At 37.4% G+C, this 14,644-nt stretch overlaps 1 protein-coding gene across 4 annotated transcripts in view; it reads right to left on the bottom strand.

Annotated features, from left to right (window-relative positions):
- FSD1L (fibronectin type III and SPRY domain containing 1 like) overlaps window positions 1–14,644 on the bottom strand; it is a 93,055-nt gene that overhangs the window by 27,761 nt on the left and 50,650 nt on the right. For 2 of the 4 annotated variants that reach the window (XM_054520398.2, XM_054520399.2), the window contains exons 7-10: window positions 11,641–11,850; window positions 9,526–9,624; window positions 5,304–5,433; window positions 4,613–4,645 (exon numbers count right to left, since the gene is read on the bottom strand). In XM_054520398.2, the coding sequence (XP_054376373.1) occupies window positions 4,613–4,645; window positions 5,304–5,433; window positions 9,526–9,624; window positions 11,641–11,850 (472 nt within the window). The remainder of the gene's footprint in view (window positions 1–4,612; window positions 4,646–5,303; window positions 5,434–9,525; window positions 9,625–11,640; window positions 11,851–14,644) is intronic. The other 2 variants (XM_054520400.2, XM_054520401.2) reach the window with 1 other exon arrangement.

Here is a 14,644-nt window from a genome sequence, read left to right as displayed (position 1 = left end):
GTCTAATATTGACAGTGGGATGTTAAAGTCTTTGACTATTACTGTGTGGGAGTCTAATTCTCTTTGTTGGTCTCTAAGAACTTGCTTTATGAATCTGGGTGCTCCTGTGTTGGGTGCATATATATTTAGGATAGTTAGCTCTTCTTGATGCATTGATCCCTTTACCATTATATAATGCCCTTCTTTGTCTCTTTTGATCTTTGTTGGTTTAAAGTCTTTTTATCAAAGATTAGGGTTGCAACTCCTGCTTTTTTCTGCTTTCCATTTGCTTCATAAATATTCTCCCATCCCTTTATTTTGAGCCTATGTTTGTCTTTGCATGTGAGATGGGTCTCCTGAATACAGCACACTGATGGGTCTTGACTCTTTATCCAGTTTGCCAGTCTGTGTCTTTTAATTGGGGCACTTAGCCCGTTTACATTTAAGGTTAATATTGTTGTGTGTGAACTTGATCCTGTCATTATAATGCTAGCTGGTTATTTTGCCTGTTAGTTGATGCAGTTTCTTCATAGTGTCGATAGTCTTTACAATTTGGTATGTTTTTGCAGTGGCTGGTACCGATGGTTCTTTCCATGTTTACTGCTTCCTTCATGAGCTCTTGTAAGGCAGGCCTGGTGCTGACAAAATCTCTCAGCATTTGCTTGTCTGTAAAGGATTTTATTTTTCTTTCACTTATGAAGCTTAGTTTGGCTGGATGTGAAATGCTGGGTTGAAAATTCTTTTCTTTAAGAATGTTGAATATTGGCCCCCACTCTCTTCTGGCTTGTAGGGTTTCTGCTGTTAGTCTGATGGGCTCCCCTTTGTGGGTAATCCAACCTTTCTCTCTGGCTGCCTTTCATTTCAACCTTGGTGAATCTGACAATTAGGTTTCTTGGGGTTGCTCTTCTTGAGGAGTATGTTTGTGGTGCTCTCTGTATTTCTTGAATTTGAATGTTGGCCTGTCTTGCTAGGATGGGGAAGTTCTCCTGGATAATACCCTGAAGAGTGTTTCCAACTTGGTTCCATTCTCCCTATCACTTTCAGGTACACCAATCAGATGTAGATTTGGTCTTTTCACATAGTCCCATATTTCTTGGAGGCTTTGTTCATTCCTTTTTATTCCTTTTTCTCTAATCTTGTCTTCTCGCTTTATTTCATTAAGTTGATTTTCAATCTCTGATATCCTTTCTTCCACTTGATTGATACAGCTATTGATACTTGTGTATGCGTCTCGAAGTTCTCGTGCTGTGTTTTTCAGCTCCATCAGGTCATTTATGTTCTTCTCTAAACTGGTTATTCTAGTTAGCCATTCATCTAACCTTTTTTCAAGATTCTTAGCTTCCTTGCATTGGGTTAGAACATGCTCCTTTAGTTCGGAGGAGTTTGTTATTACCCACCTTCCGAAGCCTACTTCTGTCAATTCGTCAAACTCATTCTCCATCCAGGTTTGTTCCCTTGCTGGCGAGGAGCTGTGATCCTTTGGAGGAGAAGAGGCATTCTGGCTTTTGGAATTTTCAGCCTTTTTGCACTGGTTTCTCTCCATCTTTGTGGATGTGTCTACCTTTTGTATTTGATGTTGGTGACCTTCGGATGGGGTCTTTGAGTGGACGTGCTATTCCTTTCTCTTTGTTAGTCTTCCTTCTAACAGTCAGGCTCCTCTGCTGCAGGTCTGCTGGAGTTTGCTGGAGGTCCACTCCAGACCCTGTTTGCCTGGGTATCACCAGCAGAGGCTGCAGAATAGCAAAGACTGCTGCCTGTTCTTTCCTCTGGAAGCTTCGTCCCAGAGGGGCACCTGCCAGATGCTAGCCAGAGCTCTCCTGTATGAGGTGTCTATCGGCCCCTACTGGGAGGTGTCTCCCAGTCAGGATTCACGGGGGTCAAGGACCCACTTGAGGAGGCAGTCTGACCCTTAGCAGAGCTTGAACGCTGTGCTTGGAGGTCTGCTGCTTTCTTCAGAGCTGTCAGGCAGGAACGTTTAAGTCACTGAAGCTGCACCCACAGCTGCCCCTTCCCCCAGGGGTTCTGTCCCAGGGTGATGGGGGTTTTATCTGTAAGTCCCTGACTGAGGCTGGTGCCTTTTTTTCAGAGATGGCCTGCTCAGAGAGGAGAAATCTGGCAGTCTGGCCACAGTGGCCTTGCTGAGCTGCAGTGGGCTCCACCCAGTTAGAACTTCCCAGCAGCTTTGTTTATACTATGAGGGGAAAACTGCCTACTCAAGCCTCAGCAATGGCGGACGCCCCTCCCCCCACCAAGCTAGAGCGTCCCAGGTCGATCTCAGACTGCTGCTGTGCTGGCAGCAAGAATTTCAAGCCAGTGGATTTTCCATGGGGGTGGGACCCGCCGAGCCAGACCACTTGGCTCCCTGGTTTCAGCATCCCTTTCCAAGGGTGTGAATGGTTCTGTCTCACTGGCGTTCCAGGCGCCACTGGGGTATGGAAAAAATAAAATAAAAACTTCTGCAGCTAGTTTGGTGTCTGCCTAAACGGCCACCCAGTTTTGTGCCTGAAACCCAGGGCCCTGGTGGGGTAGGCACCGGAGAGGATCTCCTCATCTGCAGGTTGTGAAGACTGTGGGAAAAGTGCAGTATCTGAACTGGAGTGCACCGTTCCTCAGGCTCTGTCCCTCATGGTTTCCCTTGGGTAGGAGAGAAAATTCCCTGACCCCTTGCACTTCCTGGGTGAGGCAACACTCTACCCTGCTTCAGCTCGCCCTCCATGGGCTGCACCCACACTGTCCATCCAGTCCCAATGAGATGAACCAGGTACCTCAGTTGGAAATGCAGAAATCACCTGCCTTCTGCATCTATCTTGCTGGGAGCTGCAGACTGGAGCTGTTCCTATTCAGCCATCTTAAAGATCAAATCCGGCACATCTTTCTTCCTAAGAATACCTGGCGCGTTTTCTTAATTTGGCAAACTACGGTAAGCTCCACATTAGCCATAAGCTTCCAGCCAGCAGTCCTTGGGAAATTCTCCTGGAAAGAAGACAGCTGTGACGTCTAGTGACGCGCATGTGCCCTGTGTGTGATCTTTCAGGCCCAAGCATAGGTGGGCGTTGATGAGGCAGGGTGGCGGCACAGGGTAGGGTGAGCTGCCCTCCTCACACCAGACTTGGTGCACAGCCAGTGCACTGTAGTTTTGAGAGAAAGTTGCAATTCCACTCTTCTCCCCACCATGATCATACACCGTATCTGCAATCCTACCCTAGGCACCTCTATTCAGAGGTCCCCTTACTGGAGGGAGGCCCTAGGCTGAGTTGCTTTTCAGGTGTCTCTGCGTAAAACTGCTTTAGGGCAGAGGTCAGGGGAGGAGTGATGGTCTGAAAACACTTTTCTCCACTCTGTTTTAGTATCTTTCCCCCACTCTGTTTTAGTATCTTTCCCATTTTAGCCCCTCACTCCCCATCTTCTTGACTCTCAGGTCCATAAACTGGCAGGAACCTTTCGTTTGGGGCTTGCTGGCAGTGAGAAGATCCACTACTTGTGATCTGTGTTGATTTACATGACCTTCACCCAGTGCCATTCTGTTGCGAAAAACTGAACACTGGGGTAGTGAATACTCTTTCCTTTGTGGCCTCTTGCTTATACTATCACAGCAAATCAATAAAGGCTTGATTATTACCTTTAGTTTGGCTATCCTACCTAACTACCTCAACATCTGGCAGCTCTGGGCATCTTTCTTCCTCTGAATACCTTTAATCACACTTACCATTATACATATATGTCTACCTTGCATTATTGCTACTTGTATAATACATCTCATTTACATAAGTTAGGGCAAATTTCTTGAAAGCAGAGATAGTGTTTATCCCTATAAATCCTGTAACATCCAGCAGACATCCTACAGTGAACAAATATTTATGGAAAGAATATATAAATGCGTATAACATTCGACAAGTAGCCTATACGTAAAATACTCTTAAAAAGTAGGGAGAAATAATATAACCTTAAATCATAAATACGTAGTCTATTCATAGACTATTAAATTCAGCATTTTCCAATTCATAATACACTACAAAATCACTTTTACCAATAACAAGCACATAAACTGAAAATAAGAGGAAGATAATTTTGAAAAGAGAACACATTCTGGTTTCCAGTAAAGATATGTAGTATCTTCAAATAAGCACATTATTACTCATGCAAATTGAAACAATTCATCTTTCTGGAACTGTCTGGATAATTTTAGCAATGACCTTTATTTTTTATCCTTGTTGCTCCTGAAACTGCCTAATTATTATAAAATAGAGAACTCTTCAAACCTGCTGTGTGCCAAATACAAATAAAAGCGAAGCTATAATGTTAGACTAACGAATATTATTCAGTACAACAAGAAAGATGCCAGGTATGAGTAAAAGCAGAAAAATAAATCAGATAAGGGAAAAAAATTCAAGAAAGACTTTAAAGCAGAGCTTATTTTGTTACCATATACAATATAATCCAAATAATATGCAGCACACTACAATATAAATTCAAAACATAAGCTACCAATACAGTCTACACAGAGCAGTATTTTAGCTTATGAAGGCTGCCGCAATGGCTTCTGCTTATTGGTTAAAAGATAAAATTAAAGTTTTTTTAATCAGCCAAGCTAGATTATACTAAGTCCTAGAACTAGACAGACATAGATCATCACCTTGTATGTTTCTTCAGTGAAGTAACATGGACACTGTCAGATAAAAACAGGCAACTGTTAAGAAACTGTTTTACAACTTAAATTTAACAGCTTATAATGAAATCAGATTAAAGGCCTGCTGAGGAATTTTTGGGGGTTCATTATTGTAACTCACAATGGCATTTATCTCAGTTTGAGCAAAAATTTCTTCTATTAAAAAAGAGGCTCCCCTGCTTTGACTTTATTTAAATAAGTTAGTTATGACAATAACAAAAGGTCCTCGAACCTGCCTCTTAACGTTCATTGTGTTGCTGATCGGAGGCAAGACCCTAGGGTTGTACCTATTAAATGCTGTCATTTAGTGCAGACCAGACCTGCACGTAAGATAGGTGATCTATAAGTCTAAAATTCAGGAATTATACTAGAAACTTCTTCTAAGCAATTCAAGTTGCTGTATATATAACTTTAAAGAAATGGAATACTGAAATGAAAATGTGTAAGAGGATTAGGGATGAAACTAAAAAAAAGTAATAAAAAATGTTAATGACATATTAAACTATTGACAAATAGTATTATATTCTTCACTTTGGTGCTACTAATATACTATAACTCTCATAGGTATATTGACTAAGAATTTCAATAAAAGTTATTGTTAAATAAGAACCAGTGTACAAGCATTTGTCCATATGGCAGATTTAATGGCCTAGCTTACCTGCCCTTGTTCTCTTTTCCTTTAATTTTACTTTCTTGACCTTTTCCTCCAGTGGGATCCCACTCTACACATGTATCTTCAACTTTCAGGTTCAAATGGGATGAGGAGTTATCCAAATTGAAGTTAAGTGCTATTCAAGATAATATTTAAATATATTTTTAAAATATAGCATATCTCCACTTTCTGAAACACAGCTATCACCACATTATTTTCCTACTCAATCAATTCAATACTGAATACAGAAAATAAAGTTCAAATTCATAATCCTAGCACTTAAAGTTCTCAACAATCAGGCTATAATTTATAATTCTTATCTGATTTCCCATTATTCTTCTCTATATATCCTATACTCCAACCAAATACAATGTACTTGCATGGTCACTGACATTTCTCCTGTTCATTCTACTAAAATCTCAATGAGTACACGGTAACCTAAACTTCCTGTTATTAGGATATCAGTTGACTCTTATGACTAAATAGGAAGGGGAACTGGAAGAATTAAGGAGAAGGATAAAGTTACGTAGTGTAAAAAATTATAGAACTTGGCATACACATTTTCTCTGATACTCTAATATTTAATAATTTCATACCTGAACTGTCAGTTTCAAATAAGGCAAACATGGAGAAACTGAGGCCGTGATGGCAGAACAAGGAAACTGGCCCAGCTGATAGATAATTTACATGACAAAGAGTACAGAGGGAAAAGGGACCACATAAATTAAAAAAATAAATAAAACTATGCTTTCCAGATTATTTAATATTTTGAGGAATTAACTATACTTTTCACAAGACTTACTCAGAACTGCTTTAGGAATTTAGGAAATCAGTGAAGCAAGGTATAAGCTTCCCTCCTTGGAAATTGAGGGTAAATCATTAGAATGTACTGATTCATGGCTAATCACATCATTCCTTTTATCTTAAAATATAACTCTTGGAATCTCTATCTTGCAAGGTATCAGCTATTACACAGTTACTAACTAATCTGCCTGTTAGTTCTATTTCCCTCCAAAGGTTCAAACTTCTAGTATATATTAAGAAATACAGTATCCCTTTACAAAACCCTATTTCACTTATGGATATTACTTAATTTAGCTAAGGCTTCAGTGTGTCTGAACTATGACTCTCTATACATTTATTTTGTTTGATGATACATAACTGTTTACCTAATGAATCAATAATCCTTTTATCCCCTACTATTCTGTAAAGAGCACTTTAATTTCAACTAAGCATTGGAGCTATTGTTCATTGTTTTTATTTATGAAACAACATTCTGAATACAAATCTACTGACCACAGAGCTTCCAGTAAATGTCATACAATACAAGGAAGTTCACAGCTTTCAAAATCTGCATTTAAACAGAAATGAACTTACAGAAAAAAGAGATAATGCAGCAATAATGCAGCTTTTTAGTAAAAATAGAAATAGAATCCCTTAATAGACAGGTTACCAAAAGGTTAGGATTAAGTAAAACTGATACCCTGCATTTCCAAGAATGAACGGCCTTAATAAAGTTAACATCTATATGTGAGCTATTAGGTAATGCATGTGAGAGCATCTACATTTTTGAGAAAGAATATTGGATTTAACTCTAAGGTGCCACCAATCTCAACTGCTTGCTAAAATCCTAAGGCTGTTTTTTTAAAAAAGGAAGAAATCCTAAGGCTGTCCCCTAATGTTTGTTATGCTGGAGAGAAGGGCCACCAGCAATACGGGTGTCAAAGGTGACAAAAAAAAAATAGATAGTACCATTGAAAACCACTTAAGACCATACTTATTAAATACCACAGCATCCAAACAAAAAGGCATGGTTTTCAAGCCTAAGGAGTGTCATATTCGTATCTCTCTTTCTTTGTGGACACTACCCCTTTATGGGACCTCAGTTAAGTTATAGAGCTCCTCTAATTTAACAGAGATAACTCTATAGTTAAAAAAAAAAAAAAAGACTAGCCTCAAAAGTGAGGTCCTATCTCTCGTATAAGTCCTATAATTTAACTAGATACTGGTTCCCATATCTTTAATAGTCGGTGAAAACGAAGTACCAAAAATCAGAGTACAGATATGTTTCATATGTTTAACTTGTGCCAGTGGCTGCTTTCTTGGTACTATAAAATTATATCATAGCTGCTATCACAATTAAAGTTGGAGAATAATTTGTGATTTAGTAATTTAATATCATTTACCTTCACAAGAAAATAACTAATAATATACTCTAAATATTCTGGTGATAAGAACTTACATTACTCATCACTTCTGAGAATTTCAATGCCAGAAGAAATAGTGCTTCATATGTTGGAGGGCAGAAGTAAACCATGTTCACTATTTTCCATATCAAGAACCTTAAGTGGAAGTACATGAAATTTTGGTAGGCTCAACTACTTTACCTCCACCTTTCTTCCTTTCTCTCTAGTTTTTTGTCCATACACTAATTTCTACTGGTTGGTTGAAAAAGGCTGCAACAAGCCAAATAAATTGGTAAACAACTGTTCAGTGTGTCATTTGTAAAAATGTGGACTTTTCCTCTACAGCTATTACTCTCATTAGTAGCCCTACTAATGCTATGGAATAACCCTAGAAAATCTGTGACTCATGGCCATGTAGGAGTCTAACTTTATTCTGTAACTCTCTGAAGGTCAGAATCCCTGTTCCATGGGTCTCAGAGTTGATTTTCAGTCTATTCCTACCGCAGAGGGTTTACTCAACAGTGAAGAAGTGCTGAAAAGGCCTAGAATCAACTTAGTTTCTCTCTACAAACCCCATGATTAAGAGTTTGACCAGTAACATCCAACCACTGCTAACAGGAGCAGCCAGCCCAGCTGGAAGAAAACCACAGGCCAGTGATTCATTTTCCTGTATCTATGAAATTTGCATAGAAATGTATAATTCACCACATTTAGGTCCAACTTTGGTCATTAAATATAAAGAGTAAATGAAAAGAAACAAAAGAAATTTTAAAAATATGATGCTCTTGAGGAAGAATAATAATAGTAATGAATTTTACTTGACGGGCTAAAAACAGTTCAAGTTATATAGAAAAGATTATCTGCCTACATATGACTATATTTTAAAATGGTAAAAACCTCTAGAGAAACCACAATAACATCTCAGTTTGATAACATGTAATACAGAGTTAACTTCATTCCTTGGCTAAGTTACCTATAGTTCTCAAATAAAAACATCTGCTAATCCAAACAAATTACTTCAGGATAGACTTTATTTCAGAGCTTTGTGATGCAAACATTTTTCTGAGTCTGTCTCATCAATAACTTATAGGCCTTATATTTTGTTTTATTATATGATTTTTTTGTCATCCTGCAAATCCAATCAAATTTCTGGCAGGTAAACCTATTCAAACGCTATATGAACTAGAGGTCAGTGGAATGCCTTAAGTCCCAAGTGCCTACAAGAATGTGTAGAGTCTGGTTCTGGAATTAAACCCAGTCAATAACCATCTCACAACTAGTAAAGTCTCCAGCATTATAACCTTCAAATTGGTAAATATCTAAAAAATCCTCTGTATTCAATTCTGCTACTCTAGGGAGTTTTCATTAAATCCCAATTGCTGTCAGAGACTAGAAGAACCTAGGTTCCAGGCTCATAGTAAGGGCTGGCACAAAACTCAGAAGTGGATTCTTATTCACGCCTTTCCAAACTAGGTCTAGGGATCATGGGAAAGTCATTTAATATATTAAAACTCTATTTTTTCATCTGCAATATGGGTATCAATAATATCTAGCATACTGATCTCTCAAGATGACTTTAATTATATAATAAAGAATTGAAAGTGTTTTGTAACCATTAATAAACTATATAAATGGTAACTGCTGCAATAAGATTCAGGAAAACAGAGAGGACCTGAACTAAACAGATACTTCCCCAATATTGATTCATAACCCATTCTATGGGAAAACTCTGGGCAAATCTCAGTGATACTTACGTATTTACAACAAGATTGAAATTTATAAATTAAGCATCTGCCAGAAAATACAATACCATCATCTCAGTCTATTTTATCTGTATGAATACCATCATATAAGAAAAGCCAATGAAAACCACTACTGTGGTCCTATTTTCCCTTTCTTAAAATTCTTACTGTTGAGAAAGCTAGGCTAGGAGAAGTAGAGAAGGAATTCAACATCACATGAAGTGCTTCCTGTTACAAAGTTATGAATAACTTCACATGTTAAGCTTTGTTTTATGCTGTATAAAGAGCTACTGATCTCACCTTTGGTCTCTAGAGTCACTGGATCAGAATACTCTCCAGCCACAGCCTTGTTACAAGCTCGCACTCTGAAATTCATATACTTTGAATCAAATTTTAAGCCTGAAAAAATGAAAACATGGTTTTCAGCCATGAACAGTAAAGGACTCTATTCCCAAAAGTAAGAGTATGAGCCTTCAGACATTAAGAACCGTGTCTCTGTATTCAGTAAGAGTATGAATTTGTTAAAAGAGTGGTATGTGGGCCAGGCGCAGTGGCTCACACCTGTAATCCCAGCACTTTGGGAGGCCCAGGCGGGCAGATCACGAGGTCAGGAGATAGAGACCACCTGACTAACACGGTGAAACCTCGTCTCTACTAAAAATACAAAAAATTAGCCAGGCGTGGTGGCGGGCGCCTGTAGTCCCAGCTACTCGGGAGGCTGAGGCAGGAGAATGGAGTGAACCCGGGAGGCGGAGCTTGCAGTTAGCCAAGATTGCGCCACTGCACACCAGCCTGGGCGACAGAGCAGGACTCTGCCTCAAAAAAAAAAAAAAAAAAAAAAAAGAGTGATATGTGGCCGGGTACAGTGGCTCATGCCTGTAATCCCAGCACTTTGGGAGGCCAACTCCCGAACCTGAGGTCAGGAGTTTGAGACCAGCCTGACCAACATGGAGAAACCCCGTCTCTACTAAAAATATAAGATTAGCCGGGCGTGGCTACTCAAGATGCTGAGGCAGGAGAATCACTTGAACCTGGGAGGTAGAGGTTGCGATGAGCCAAGATCACACCATTGCACTCCAGCCTGACAACAAGACTAAAACCCTGTTTCAAAAAAAAAAAAAAAAAGAGTGATATGTTCAAAATAAGAGGAATCATGATTTTATTATTATTTTATTCAAAAGAAACACATATAGTTTATCAACTTTTATTTTAACCCAGTGATTAAAAAGTACCCTTTCAGGCCTCATTAAAAGTAGTATTTCACTCAGAGAGAGATGGTACAATTTACAATAACATATTCAATTTAAAGTGAACACCCTAAATAATTTTTATATTTATGAAACGTTTTTTATGTGAAAGTGAATTTAAAGAGGAAGTAAAGCAGAGATTACTAACAAACATTTTGAAGTACAGTCTGGATTACTAAATCTCAGTTTAGAAATTACTAGCTATGGGACTGTCAACAACTTGACTGAGCCTCAGTTTTCTAGCTGTAGAACAGAAATAATAAAGCCAACTTCATAATTGTTGTAAAGATAAATGAGATGTATTATGCTGATTAAATGAGATGTACTATATGTAATACACTTGAGCCCATCTCCTGATAAATGGTAACTGCTCAATAATGGTGCTCCTAATATTACTCCTCATGCATAATAAGCATTGGACAACTCAGGCAATATTTTGCCATTTCAAATATCCAAAGTCCACTATATATTGAGACATTCTTATAAAGGCTTTCAAAAGGTCAACACGAATTTCTGTTATTATACCAAGTCACAGGTCTTCTTTAATTACTAACATGAAGGTAATCTTAAAACAGTAAAAGCTACAGTATTTACATTATCAGTGAAATGGGTACTGAGAACATCTAAAAAACCAACAGCTTTTTAAGAGTCAGAAAACCAAGGTAAAAATTAAATGTTATTCTGAAATACTGTTTCAGAATATCCCTTCATACATATTTTACATATATTCTGTTTCACTATGTTACAAATGTCCAAAAGTAATAAAAACAAAGGTTTCCAGCCTGGCCAACATGGTGAAACCCTGTATCTACCAAAAAATACAAAAATTAGCTAAGTGTGGTGGTGCGTGCCTGTAGTCCCAGCTTCTCAGGAAGCTGAGGTGGGAGAATTGCTTGAACCCAGGAGGAGGAGGTTGCAGTGGGCCAAGGTCCCGCCACTGCACTCCAGCCTGGGCAATAATAGAACAAGACCCTGTCTCAGAAAAAAAAAAGAAAAAAAAAGGGGTTTCCTTGATGTTTCAAGAGAAAATCACTTCCATAATGAATATCTAAAAAGTCAGTGTTGACTAAAGAAACTTAAAAACTTTATCCTTTAAAGTAACTCAAAATATTTTTCAAGAATACATTTATCTTCTGAGAATGAGATTCCTAAAATGCAGTCATGTTACCTGATAGTGTATATTCAGTACCCTTAATATTATCAATTATCTCCCAGCATCGCTCATCCTTTACACGTGGAAGTCCATCAAAATTAGTCTTCCTATGTTCCAGTACAAAATGGTCAATCTTATTATCTTCTTCTGGCATTCTCCAAGCTACTGTTACAGAGTTATCTGCCACCAAACACTCTACTGGATCTATCTCTGGAGCTTTGGGGACTGCAAAGAAGAAAAAAAAAAGACTCATTCATTCCTCATTTATTACAACACTAATCAAATATTGATATCACATTTATATCGTTCAAACTGCTTTTTCATTATGCTTTTAAACTGTTCAAAAGTAGATCAGATTAAGCAAAAGGATACCCTATAAATGTAAAATAACTATTTTCAAAGTACATACACTAAGGATAAGGAATCAAGAATGACTTGCTACTTCTGAACACATTATATTTTTAATCTGATATTTCAAATAGCTGTAGAATATAAATTAAATCAATATTAACAAACAGAAGAAATTGCTTTGAATATAATGATAGAAATAATTCAAGAGTGTATTTTCCCTCTTAAATGTATTTTAAAATCTTGTTTCCCAACCCTGCAAAATACTTAAGGATTTTTAAATGTTTCTCCCAAGAGTTCTACAGTTCATTAAAATAAACTGAAGTAAATGAGCCACATTTAACATGTATGAACATTAATTTCTTTTCCATGAAAGACATATTTCATAGCTTTTTAACATTAATACATAATCCACTGATGTAACAAATGTAGAACATGGTCCTCCAGTGATACGAACTTGTCTGAGTCCAGCAGGTATCAGATTTAAACATTTTACTGCTAAAGAAAAGAATTCAAAAGATTTATTCCTGGTATGCAAGGCTAGTTAAACATTTGAAATCAATTAATGTATTCTATCACATAAATTGCAGAAAAATTATATAATGATATCAATAAAAAAAGAAAAATACCAATTATAAAGTAAAAAATAAAACTCTTTGTGGATGACATTACTGTCTATGTAGAAAATTCAAAGAACAGGCCGGGCACAGTGGCTCACACCTGTAATCCCAGCACTTTGGGAGGCCAAGGCAGGCAGATCACGAGGTCAGGAGTTCGAGACCAGCCTAACCAACATAGTGAAACCCTGTCTCTACTAAAAATACAAAAATTAGCCAGGTGTGGTGGTGGCATGCGCCAGTAATCCCAGCTACTCATGAGGCTGAGGCAGAAGAATCGCTTGAACCCAGGAGGCAGAGGTTGCAGTGAGCCAAGATCGTGGCTACACTCCAGCCTGGGCAACAGAGCGAGACTCTATCTCAAAAAAAAAACAAAAAAAAAAAAACAAAGAATAAAATTCCTGGAACTAACAAGTGATCACAGAAGGGTTGCAGGATACAAGAGATGAATAGGTGGAACAGAAAGGAATTTTAGGGCAGTGAAATTATTCTATATGGTAATATAATGGTAGATATAAGACACTATACATTTATCAGAACCCACAGAACTGTTTAACACAAAGAGTAAATGCTAATATAAAATATGAACTTTAGCTAATAATGTATCACTGCTGATTCATCAATTACATCAAATGTACCACACTAATGCAAAATAGTAATAATAGGGGAAATTGTATATGGAGGAGGTAGTGGGTTTATGGTAAGTTTCTGTACTATCATGCTCAATTCTCCACAAATATAACTCTGTTCTAAAAAACAAAGGAAAGTTGGCCCTCTGTATCCACAGATTCAATCAGCTTTGGATCAAAAAATATTCGGAAAAAATAAAAATAACAATACAACAATAAAAAAGTTTAAAACTACAGTATAACAACTATTGACATAGTGGTTACATTGTATTAGGTATTATAAGTAATCTAGAGATGACTTAAAGTATATGGGAGGATGCGCATAGGTTATATGCAAATAACCATTTTTTAGGGACCTGAGCATCTGTGGATTTTGGTAATTCTACGAAGGTGCTAGAACCAGTCCCCCACAAATACTGAGAGATGACTCTTGCTAATTTTTTTTAAAACCACAACAACAAAAGAATTACATATAAAAGTTAAGATGCAAAGCAACATGAGAGCTAACAAATAATAAACCCAGTAAAATAACACCAAGATGAAAAAAATTTGACTTAGAAAAGATGATCGATTTCCACTAACTAGGGTCTTCCCAAAGTTTAACTCTACATGTGTAATTGTACAATAAATACTTAGAATTGGATATAACTTATTAGTAAGACAACTGACAACCAAAAAAGCATTTATTATTTGTCATGACCATGAGTTTACTTCATCTGTCTTGTAGGATTTCTGTCCTTATAATACATAATATTTGTTAGTCTCTACTACTGAAACATAAGAATTGTAGACTATTCACTGCCAAGAGAAGAGACTACAGGCATTCATGAATTTAATATGCTCTGCTATGCCTACATGTAAGGAAATGTAAAGGCCTATGGCCTGTAGCAATGTGAAAATTTTGCTGAGTCATAAATCTGCAACTGAAAGTCCTGAGAGGTTGGTATAAAAAAAGTCACTTAATTGGTGAGTAGGACTAGTTAGCACCTTGCTATCTACATCTCAATTCAGCTGCCATTCTAGTAAGACTGCACTGGCAGGCAGATTCTTCTTTCTTGTGAATAATGGTCCCCAAAAGAAAGTCAAGTGACAAAATGGAAACTGAGGTTAAAAAGAAAGAAAAAAATAAGAAAGTGGTGACACGTGGGAGGGACAAAGATATTTAGATAATTTAAGAGTGGTATGTCAAATTTAGGTTGACTTGGAGCTAACATGTGGGAAGTTCACTCTAGCTTCTATATAGAAGTAAGAAAACAATTCATCAAATATGGCATACAAATTCAGGGGAAGATGAAAGATAGCGTACTTATAACATAAAAATATTACTTAGGCGATGCAGAAGTCTTTGGAAGGAAAGCAATCCACACGTCTACCTACATACTTACATAAAGCAACAGTGACGAACTAGCAATAGTGTAGAAATTA

The sequence above is a fragment of the Pongo abelii genome, chromosome 13, assembly GCF_028885655.2.
Source record: "Pongo abelii isolate AG06213 chromosome 13, NHGRI_mPonAbe1-v2.0_pri, whole genome shotgun sequence".
Taxonomy (NCBI): domain Eukaryota; kingdom Metazoa; phylum Chordata; class Mammalia; order Primates; family Hominidae; genus Pongo; species Pongo abelii.
Note: the sequence above shows the minus strand (reverse complement) of the source record. Positions and strands in the feature narration are given on the sequence as shown.